At 49.4% G+C, this 11,662-nt stretch overlaps 1 protein-coding gene across 4 annotated transcripts in view; it reads right to left on the bottom strand.

Annotated features, from left to right (window-relative positions):
* LOC147191331 (microtubule-associated serine/threonine-protein kinase 3-like) overlaps positions 1-11,662 on the bottom strand; it is a 30,600-nt gene that overhangs the window by 17,293 nt on the left and 1,645 nt on the right. For 3 of the 4 annotated variants that reach the window (XM_086135558.1, XM_086135554.1, XM_086135557.1), the window contains exons 2-4: positions 5,942-6,080; positions 4,806-4,942; positions 1,502-1,533 (exon numbers count right to left, since the gene is read on the bottom strand). In XM_086135558.1, coding sequence (XP_085991684.1) covers positions 1,502-1,533; positions 4,806-4,942; positions 5,942-6,080 — 308 coding nt within the window. Of the gene's footprint in view, positions 1-77; positions 251-1,501; positions 1,534-4,805; positions 4,943-5,941; positions 6,081-11,662 lie in introns of those variants that run through there. The other variant, XM_086135555.1, reaches the window with a different exon arrangement.

An 11,662-nucleotide genomic window follows, 5' to 3' on the forward strand; every position in this document is an offset into this window, starting at 1 on the left:
CCCCCCCCCACACGCACAGACACACGATAAGTGACTTCCTGCTGTGGATGCTAAGGCTAGCAAGGCAGCATACTCACTCGAGCGTCAGACCAGGAATTCTCAGCCGTTCCCGTTGCGCTTTCATGGCTGCCTCTTTGCGCGATCGCGATCATCATAAGAGCTCGGCGCCTGCCTGCAACGCGCCCATGCCGTCCGTCCGTCCGTCCGTCCGTCAGCTCAGCCAGCCCAGCTCCCCCCCCCTCCCTCCCTCTCTCTCTCGCGCTGACAAAGAGCAGTCAAAACAGTGCGATGAAACGACGACAGCGACACCCCGCCCCCCCCACCCCTACCCACAAAAACAAAAAGGGGGTTCAAAAGGAAGAATATCAAGATTGGGGATGGCGCTTGTTGTTTTGGTCTTTCCACCTTGAAGCTGTCAAACGAGACCCTCGGCTGCCTGCTGGAGGGACAATAGCCCCTCCTCCTCCCTCTCCTTCATAATCGACCGCCCCCCCCCCACCTCCCTCTTTTGACAGAACCCACCCACCCCACTCCCCAGCAGCAAGTGACACCGCCGCCTGGCGACGAGCTGCAATGCAACCATAGGTGGCCGATCACGTGAGAGACGATCACACTTGGGGGTGTTGACATACGTGCCAAACGGGGAGGGGGGCAAATGTATATTGGATGACTCTTGAATGCGCTGCGTACAAACAGTCGGGTCACTGCGGCGGGGCCGCAAAGAGCTGGACATTTTCCGTTCCCCATCTCCGGGGAACGATCTCGCCGTTGGTTTTCGGCCGTGTTCAATCAAAGCAGCTCCTTTATCTAAACGCGCGGCGGTCGCGATTGATTTGAGGCCGCCACTCAAAAGCCTGACGGCATCGCCATGGTTACTGAGGTCACTGGAGGACGCGGCAACCTGTTTGCAGAAGGATCGGACGCAGGAAGTATCAACCCCCACCCCCCACCCACATCCACACACACACACACACACAGTTTTGGCCAACAAAGAGGTCTCATGGTGGAATATTTGTCCAGGATGTAGATGGCACCAAAATGGTGGCACAGTGGTGCAAAGAGTATTATGATGGTTTGGGAAGGGGGGGGGGGGGGGGTTGAAATAAAAAGAATGTACACAGATGCGAAGCAGTGCCGCAAAACGATCAGCGACTAACAGGAGAGCAAGAGTTTATAGCCTCACGTTCCTTTTTGGCTGAATATTTTTTGGGTGTATTCCTGGGGAGAGCTGAAAAGATGAGCGATTGACACCCGAGACAATGGCTGCATATCGAACGCCGCCGTTCCTCATCCATAACTGCCAACTTGCAACGGCGACAAATCGCGAGACACCGGGGGAGGGGCATTGCCCCAGCAGGAAAAAAAAAAAAAGATTTGATTTATCCAAAGACGCGTAAAGCCTCACGGCCCTGCAAAAACTTGGATAAAACGTGGAAGGACGTCACCGCGGCGGCACAACAAGCATAACTTTGATTGACGCGTCACACATGCGTGTACTCACAGGCTGCCTCTCCGGGGAAGACTGAGCTCCTTCTGTGAACAAAAAAATAAAAAAAAAACGAGTATTAAGAGAGCAGCACTGAGACGATGTAGCGCACGAGGTTAAACTGAGGTCAGGCTTGTCGTGAAAGTGCCCAACAAAGAACTCACTGAAGCCCAGAGGGATTAAACGGCCCCCCGCGCCACTCGTTACTGGAAGGATAACGCGAAATCCTCACAGCCCGTAATCACCTGTGACTCCGTTTGATTTAATGCTCTATTGAAAAGTTTAACTGTAGTCCAAGGAGAGGAGGGGGGGGGGGGGTGGCGGGGAAGCAGGGTAATTAGCTCCCGCTTCAGATAAAGCATACGGAATGCCGGTCCAAGTGATCGAGGCAATTTTTCAAAATGGTCGGCCATTAACTGGATGACATGGCCCTGCTAATGAGCTCCGCTGAAATTCTTTGGCCATGTTAACCCTTAAGAAGCATTTCATATCATTCATTGGCAAAAGGAGGGGGGGGGGGGGCTCCGCACGAAGCTCGTCTGCGAAATTCAGATTTGTAAACGCCCGCCGCTATCAGGAAACCCCATTCAAGACCGGAGCGCCCGCTCCCAAATACAACGCTAGCCACGCGCGCTACGCGGGAGCGGCCCGCTTGACTTCGGGCGAGATGTTTCAAATCCCCGTTGAAGTTTCATTGTAAGATCGGGACCAAATTCTTACAGTCTTCCATTCCACGTTTTACAGTCACTAAAACATATAGCTCGTATGTTTTAGCCTGAAGAGAACAGCCGAGACTAGCTCATGAAATCGGTATTGCTGTGGAATACGGTGCTGTGGAAACCTTTAAAAATACATTTTAAAAAAAAAAACTAACAGGCACAATAGAAGCACCAAGGCAGCACATGCAGTATCCCTTCTAGACGGGTGGAGTGATACCACGTTACGGATGTGGCAATACTTCAAGTTCTTTCTTTTTTTAAAATTTTAATTTCATTGAATATTTGGGTGGAAACGATGCCATTTTCAAGTTTGCGTGTTTTCTGCAAAACGCAAGACGTAACGGCATTAACTCATTCAGTACCAGCCAATTCTAGACCAAGTCTGAAAAGACGTTTAAAAACGTCATTGGGAGTGAATGAGTTAAAAGTGACTGGGAACTTGACAATGACATAAATATAAATACTTTTACTTGTATTCTGTCTGGGAGAGGAGCAAGGAGGGGGGGAAAAAAATGGGACTGGTGGATCCCGACTGAGAACAGTTTCTTTGTTAAAACGTCGTGTGAAGAAAGCTTCAATTCAATCCGCTTCCTCCTTGGGCACACATGGCAGGACGTAAAGGCAACAAAAGTGAGCGCTAACTTCGGTCACCTTCAACGACGAGGACGACGCGCGCGCCTACCTGTAGCCCCCGCCGTCTCAGAATGCTGGACTCGTCCATGGCGGCGTCACGGCTCGCCTCGGCGCGGATGCGGCGCCGGCCAACTCGACCTCGCTAATATCTGATCTGCGATGCCGCTCGCTTATATGCCTCTTCTGGCTCGTCTACTCTGCCCCCCCTCCCCCCGCCCCCGCGGGCAGACGAAAGAGAGGGAGGAAACCAGGGGACGGAAAAGGGAGGAAGGTGGCGAGCTTTGGGACAATTCTTCCAAGGCATGAAAACGAGAGGATGTCCTTCCTTCCGGGCATTGTCACGCTTCACAAGGCGGGAGAAGACGCTCCGGGAAGGCAGCAGGCGAGGGATTATTTGGCGTTCGCAACGCCATGCGAGACGCCAGACGCGAGAGCCTGCATCAGACCCGACGAGTCCGCACGGAGGCAGGCCGATCGTCCAGTTCCCTTTTTTCACACCTCCGGATGCGGCCTGCGGCCACAATTCTGTATTCCATGACTGTGTGTGTGTGTGTGTGCGCGCGCCCCCCCTCCCCACCCTTTTTAATTCAGCGCAGAAGCACTGCACGAATTTTAAGTGGGCCTCTCACGTTCTCCTTATCAGCAGCCAAATTCCCACAGAGGATAGCCCAGAGGGGGGGGGGGGGGGGGGGGGGGGTCGGGGGTGAGCGCGCGTCAGAGACCACGTTACAAAGAGTTTTATTCAAATCCACTTGGGATTTTGGTGCCAACATGAAATACAAAGCCAAATAAAATCACCCAAAAATGAATTCATTAGTTGCATTAAAACGAGAGCTTTTAGGGACATTTGCACAATTTGAAAAGCCTCCAATAGGCCCCAATTCATGATGCGTTTTCAACACAAATGAAATGGAAATAAAAATGTGTACTGAAATGCAGTATTTTTGTTCATTGTACAATAAATACATTGACTATACAATCAATCATGATTTAAAAAAAAAAGCGCTTTTAAGTCATGTGACAGAATGCTGCAATTATTTTTTGCGCATTCGGAGAAAGTCGAGGCCAATGAGAGTAGAAAACGACAAACCTCAAATGGCACAAAAAAAATCTCCAATCTATGTCAAGTGGTTTAAAATTCCAGTACGAGCTCCAGCGGTTGACTGCGTCGCCCGTCTATGGCATTTCGCGTTCGACGTGAGCACGAAGCTCATCGGACATTTCGAAGCCAGTTCCGTGGTTCGCTTTAACGTGCGTAAATCTTTTTTGTTTGATGGGAAACTTCGACCGGGAGTAGCAAGCATTTGAATTTGCCAAGCAAGAATTTGCCAACTCGGTGCGTCTCATAGCACGCACTCGACACAATTTCTTTTCGTTGCCTCAAATGATGTTATGCGAAGGCCTGTAAGCAACGGCGCCGGACTGCTTTCGAAAGAAAGTCGCAATGGCCGCCATTGTGGCCTTATCTCGCCTCGGCGCCTCCACCCTCGTCAGCGGCACACCTCGCCTTTTGTCTTTCGCATTCTCGCACCCGGAGGATGCCGCGGCCCGCTCGCCGGCCGGCAGCAAATCAATACCCCGCTGGCGGTGCGATATGGAGATAAGGCTGTCATAATCCCCGCGCCGCCATCTTGTGCCTTCTCCTCTCATAATGCCGCTGGGAGATGTCCTTGACAGGTTAACGTTGACGACGCGTAGCCGCGCGCGGTCTGGCAATGACCCTTTAAACTGACCGTGCTCGCGAGGCTTTTTTTTTTTTCCTGGCTCAAATTGAGGCCGAGGTAGCCAAAAAACACTCTCACAATTCTTCAAATAAGAGGCCGAGGGTGCTCGCTTCAAGCATGATGAACCGCAATGTACTGCAACGGATACTTTTTTGTGACATTTTAGTTTGGTGGTGTGCCATTTTCCAAATTAAAATCGGTTGTACGGTTGTAGTATAATAAATCGAGTGGCGCGCAACTCACCAGACTGGAGGTCAGGGACGGGTCCGACTTGCCAAGGTTGAGCGCGCGCATGCGGACCAGGTTGGAGGAGGCGTCGGAAAACGATTGTGGCGGCCACGGCGTTTGCTGGGCGTGGGCCGGGAGCAGAAGGTACTGTCCTGCCGCCGTGAGAGGAACCAAGAAGCAAACCCAATCAAAATGCAGCAAAATCAACAACAAAAGAGGACTTCACGATAGCCACGAGCAATTGACCCCCCCGCCCCCCACACCCCCGAGAAAATAAGGTTTGTTATTGTCCAGTAGCTAGCTACTAATGCTAGTTATGTTGAAGTGACGTCAGTTTTATGAGGGGCTCTCTGGAAAACAAGCGCCCAAAAAAAAAAAGATCCTCTTAAAAGATCAGGGGCAGTCTCAACATTGCTTAACTAGTGCGGCTGTACTCAGGAGTAGAGCAACAACGCGAGGACCTGGTCACAAAATGAAGATACTCAATACCAGAAAACCCAAAACAAACCAAAAAAAGAACTAACCAAGTACACGTGTGCGTGTACAGTATAAGACTGTCCACTAGAGGTCACTGCTGCATCGACTGTGGCGCAAGGTGAAGGCCACCCAAAAGCGTTTTTGGCTTCGTCTCCTGCATTTCGGTTTGCAACTAATTGTGCTGCGCCATGCATAGGGTGTGTATATGTTACATTAACGTCATCGCGAGCATGAATATTATATAAATGTGGATATCACTCCAAATATGTAAATATGGTGCATTCCAGGTGCATACATTCAAATTAAATTAGGTCGATGGAAAATGTCAATCCTTGACCACTTGCGGGCGCATGACGATACATTCTAAACTAGCGGCAGCAGGTTATATGAAATTAGCGAACGTTGATACTTTGTGTTTGCGGTCATAGGCCTGCTGTTGGCCGCATTGATTTATTTTTTTTTTGCATGAAACTGTCATAAGTGGTCAAGTGCAAAAAGGACGAGGAAGGAAACCCGCGGTCCTTCCTTCTTCGTAAGCCCCGTTTCTCTCACTAGAGGCCATGGCATGTCGACATCACACAAACTGTCATCAGTCCACGCTCGCATGCAGAAGTCACCAAGCGTGCCATCACAAAGTCACGTGAACGACGGAAGCGTCGTCAATCCGCGCTTACCTGTCAGTCCTCCGCCCAAGCTGCGGCGTCTTATGTGCTTGCCATCGTCGCCGAGTTGGCGCTTGAGACGCAGCGTCAGCTCGGGTTGGCTGGACTTCCTGAGCGACGCGGAGCACGGCGGGTTGAGGATGTGGTCCAGCTGCATGGAAAACAAAGAATATAGGCCGCGTTAGCCGTGTAGCGACGTCAGAATGCCACAATCATTTTCTGAAGTAAATAAAGTTTTACAACATTTCAAAAAAAAAGTAAAAAAGGCCATCGCCCCGATTATGCATCTGTCACTAATTACAAACATTGAATAAGATGCAAATGTGCGAACTTTGGTCGTTTAACTGTGAATGTAAATAAGCTTCATCTTCCTGACACAGTTAACTTATTTGAACTAAAGATAGATCAATAAATTGTGCAGTGGCGCCAAGGGGGGGTCAAGGTTTGAGCGGGTTATGACTGCTGATAAGCTATCAGAAGTTTCCAATAAAGAGCGCTCCAATGTTAGCGCCGCAACTTTTCGCCTCACACATACATACATACACACGTATATCATATATAGATATGTTCATTCATTTTCCCAACCGCTTTTTCCCAGCTGTCTTCGGGCAGTAGGCGGGGGACACCCTGAACCGGTTGCCCGCCAATCGCAGGGCACACACAGACCAACAACCATCGACGCTCACACTGGCACCTCGGGACAATTTGGAGTGTTCAATCAGCCTGCCGTGCATGTCTTTGGAATGTGGGAGGAAACCGGAGTACCCGGAGAAAACCCACGCAGGCTCGGGTGGAGAACATGCAAACTCCACACAGGGAGGCCGGCCGGAGCCGGGATCGAACCCACGACCTCTGCACTGTGAGGTCGACGCGCTAACCGCCGGGCCACCCTCATATATATCCATCCATCCATCCATTTTCCGAACCGCTTGATCCCCACTAGGGTCGCGGGGGGTGCTGGAGCCTATCCCAGCCGTCTCCGGGCAGTAGGCGGGAGACACCCTGAATCAGTTGCCAGCCAATCGCAGGGCACACAGAGACGAACAACCATCCACGCCCACACCCACACCTAGGGACAATATAGAGCGTCCAATCAGCCTGACATGCATGTTTTTGGAATGTGGGAGGAAACCGGAGCACCCGGAGAAAACCCACGCAGGCCCGGGGAGAACATGCAAACTCCACACAGGGAGGCCGGAGCTGGAATCGAACCCGGTACCTCTGCACTGTGAAGCCGACGTGCTAACCACTGGACTACCGGGCCGCCCCCCTCATATATATATATATATATATATATATATATATTTTTTTTTTTAATATATAAAAAAGAATAAAGCCTTGCCGAGGGCAAGAGCCACTTTTGACCTTTGACCTTCCCCCCTGGGTTCCTCAAGGCAACATCAAAGCTAACCTGCCCTGACCTTCCTTCCTTCCTGGCTGGCTGGCTGGTCGGATGGGCCGCCTGCTGTGGACACTGCCAACAAGAGTTTATTTCCACAGCAAACACCGGCGGGTCACCGCAACCAAGCTCTACTGCTATGAACATGACACGCACATGATCCTTCGCTTTTGTTTTGTTTTCAATGAAAGAAAGCAATGACTGGCTCAGACCGGACCTTGCGAAAGTGGCAAGTGTCCATTCGACTTTCGCTCTTCACAAATTTAGCGACAAAGGCAAAATAATATATGTGAAGAGTAGCAACGAACAAACGATGTCCTCGCGGATCACTATTCTTTCTGATGATTAAAGCCACGTGTCGTGCGTCGAACCCTTCCCGGCTCATATGGTCGAGACACTTGAAAAAGCGCCGACAATGCACTGTCGGCGGTTCTTGCAGTGGTCGCTAGGACGCCGAGAGTACACGCGGGCGCTTAAAACAGGAAGCTGGAGGGCCGCGCGCCTATCACGACACACCTAATTTCGGTTAGCCCGCTGATGACGTTTCGCATTCACGTTACGATTAAGCTCGTTTTGTTGGACAACGGGAAATGGTTGAGCTGAACGTTTTGCTGTTCGAATACCCCGACGTTCAATTGTCTCGCGGCAGTTTTACCGCCAACTCACTGACGTTGCGCGCGCAATTGCGCAGCTAGGCTAACAATTGCACAGCTAGGCTAACAATTTGGGGAGCTGCGCAGTCGAGCGAAGGAAGAAGCCCTTGAAAAGCGCTTCGAATTAAATTACATTGTGTCCATGTTAGTGATTTTCCACTTAGTGCGGGTGGGCCCAAAGAGTACTACCACCCCCCCCCCCCCCCGCCCTCAATAAACAGGGGTTCACTTTACTTGCCGGTGTGGTAAGACGCACTCTGTGACATAAACATCATTACTCTCTCTTTCTGGGCTCACGGTGGTAAAGTAAACTAATGTTCCACCAGACCTTCTCAGCTGACATCCGTCTTGTTCAACCCCCGTGAGGGATTTTTTTTTTTTTCTTCTTCCTTCCTTCAGTGTTTTTGTCCGGGGAGGGGGTGAAATCAAACTCTCACAGCGGAAAGGCAACAAGCTCAGCAGACGCCATGGCCCCAGCGGACACCGACACTTTCGGCCCCCCATCAACTGGCCGCAGCTCGCGGTTGTTGAACTCGGAGAGCGGTCGCGTTTCCTGCGTCGACATGATTTAAAGTTGGAAAATATCGGAGGCTCTTTCCAACGGTGACTTCACACCGCTGCGGCAGAAAGTGTCCAGAAGCACCGACAAGTGTTTCTATATTTTGCCGTGTCGAAAAAACGTGAAGAGCTATTGGGGTCATGATTGTGGAAAATGTCATTTAGAACTTTTTCAGGTCGGGTGGATCAAATTTCAGTAGGAGTGAACCCAAAAATATTCTTGACACGAATATGTTCTATGCGACCCCACTCGTCAAACAAAACGCAGCGTTCTGATTTATTAACAAGGCATATGTGAGTTACGCGGTAAAATCTTGATGGTTCTTAGGCAAAGGGAAAGTATCAAAATGTATGAAAATCTGACAGAATTTACGCAGAAAATCCAAATTCCCAGTGACCGAATGACATCTGAAGTCTGCGGTTAAAGTCTAACTCCGCCTACCTTGTTTCCCTCCAGAAATTGGCCGCAGGGTAAATTCTGACCATGCGACATGTTAGCCGGCGTTCGAGGTCCAAATGTACCTCTGTCGTGTGTCATTCAAAAGGCGGCAGGACGGGTGTCAAAAATCAAAAAAGATGCAACGCCAGGAAGGGAAACGCTCTCTGGTAAAAGGAGAGTTAATCAGATTGCGCTAATCCCGTTAGCCGCTAAAGCGTACAGTTAGCGGGTGTCCGCCCGGCTGTCCGGGCTGACAGCAATACAAAGTTAAACATTATCCAGTGTGAGCAAATAGTGGAGTGAAGCACCGCCGGGCCAGCAATGAGGTCACTTTGATGGAATCAACAATTTGAGCCCAATCTATCAGCTAAAGCTAGCAAGTGGCCGCTGTCTTTGTGGAATTTTCTTTTAAAAAAAAAAAAACATTTTTTTTGCTAATTTTCAAAGTTGTGTCTCATTCTTGAATATGAATTGTGACCGAGTTGTGTGTCTTATATGTGCCTGCATCACATTTTTGGGCATGTATATGTGCCGCCGTGCCTTTCTTCGATGCTTCCAGGCTTGTTTGGAAAATAGCCGTGTGTCTATTTGCGCCCGTCTTCGTCACGAAGGGGGAATTTTGCATCTGTATGCGCCTGCGACGCAAAGGTATTTGCACGTTTTTAACCGCCGCTGTCGTCGTCTCTTTCTCGGATGTTTAAACTAGTGTTACCCGACGATATTATATGGTTTCGTTAAACGTTCTGGTGTTTGATATGTCGGCTTTACAGTCACCTTCAGCTGAAAGTGACAAAGAACAGCTTGAAGCAAGTACACTTGATTTCTTATTTGGAGAAGTGTCTAGAACAGGGGTGGGCAAACTTTTGGGCTCGGGGGCCGCATTGACTTTTAAAATTGGACAGAAGGGCCAGGTCAGCACGAGCTATGGTACATTAAAAAAAAAAACGTCATTTGTTGAGAGTCCATATCAAACATCAACAGAACAAAAGCATGAAAGTACGGTATTAATATACTTTTTTTAAATGACAAAAGTGTTGTTGAGGACCTATTTTAGCCTGTGCATCGCTGCAGATGGGTTGTGATCAGACCAGTAGAAGTAGAGCGATACAGAGGTACTAGGTGGTCGAAAAGATTGCCCCCCCCCCCCGTGTTCTGCAACTTCAAGTCAATGCGCCACCTGGCGGTGAAATGTCAGTCATTACAAGTCCAATTGAAATGAATGCAATCATTCACATCGAACCTTAATTGTGGACCAACCTTCGGCGGGCCGGATTAAAAAGACCAACGGGCCGGCTTCGGCCCGCGGGCCGTAGTTTGCCCACCACTGGTCTAGAATATATCCTTTTTCTTTTTTTACACCAATTGTGGGTGGGCCTGGAACGTATGCAAATATAATAAACTGAGCTTCACTGGGTATTCATTCCCCTCAAGACGCGTGGGTCTTCGCCAATCACCCCCCCCCCCCCCCCGCTCCCCCGTTATCAGTCACTGGCAGCCCCGCAGATAGCGGGTCTTGCTGGGGCGGTGCAATCATTTACAGCCAGTCGGTTTCCTTCCCTCCAAGTCAAGTCAACAGGTGCTTGGAGACGGAAACGCACGACAAGCCCCCCCGACTCGAGTGTTTTTCAGGCACACGGGCTGCCTGTCGTCTTCGTGCCACGCCAACAGCCCCAGGATGCTTGTTCAGCAAAGCAGGATGCTCACACCTACGGGACGAGCGGACAGGTTTTTGATACTTCAACACTGCCGCCGAGCAATGTCAACAGCTTCACCGTCACTAAAGCTAGTGGCTAACAGCTTAACCCATTTGAAATATCCGAGGCATTAAACATATATACAGTATATATACTGTATATATATATATATATATTTTTTAATGGAGTAACTGCTCCACTGCTAATTCTCCACACTCGCAATAAGCCCGGCACTTTTCTGAGCCGGTCGCAAACATCCATAAGTTCCTCATTTTCCCACCCTTCTATTTCCGGAATAAAAGTCATCTAAACATTGCCGACAAACCCCTCAGCCCCACCCCCCCCCACACACACACACATGCTCTTCATCTCTAAAAAAAAAAAAAAAAAAAAGAAATGAAAACACATTGCTTTTCTATTACGACGACTACTAACATACACACACACACACACACACACACACACACACACACACACACACACACACACACACACACACACACACAAAAAGCGTGATGACTCACAATTGGATCCGTCACTTTGGTAAGATTTCACCGAGTATGGGGATCAAGATCGGTGGCGTCGCAATGCGACAACCTCCGGACGCATCAATTTTAATTTCTGTCTGTTGCGGGGAAGCTGGCACGGCAACCTTTGAGGTTTTAATTTGCACTTGGGGAGTGTAGCTGGGCCGCCGTTTTAATGCTTAAAAAGCGTGTGGCGTTTCACACGACGTGAGCATTAAGCTGGCAGGCTTTCAGTCGATGAAATGATCTGGCTTGGTTCAAGTTTTTCTGTTTAAATATGCAATGTTTCTTTTAAACAATTGATTCTCTTGGACTTTGTATTTTGCGAGCCAGTTTTGCAGGAAACGTTTTCTTCAACAGACAAACACACTTGGCCTCGTATTTGGACAATTGCGCCAACAAGAGTGAGAACAGACACGAAGAAAAATACTTTTTATGATGCATCTAAAAATGTAACCGTAAA

Source organism: Hippocampus guttulatus, chromosome 17 (genome assembly GCF_054856545.1).
Source record: "Hippocampus guttulatus isolate MCC_2025c chromosome 17, RoL_Hgut_1.0, whole genome shotgun sequence".
Classification (NCBI taxonomy): Eukaryota; Metazoa; Chordata; class Actinopteri; order Syngnathiformes; family Syngnathidae; genus Hippocampus; species Hippocampus guttulatus.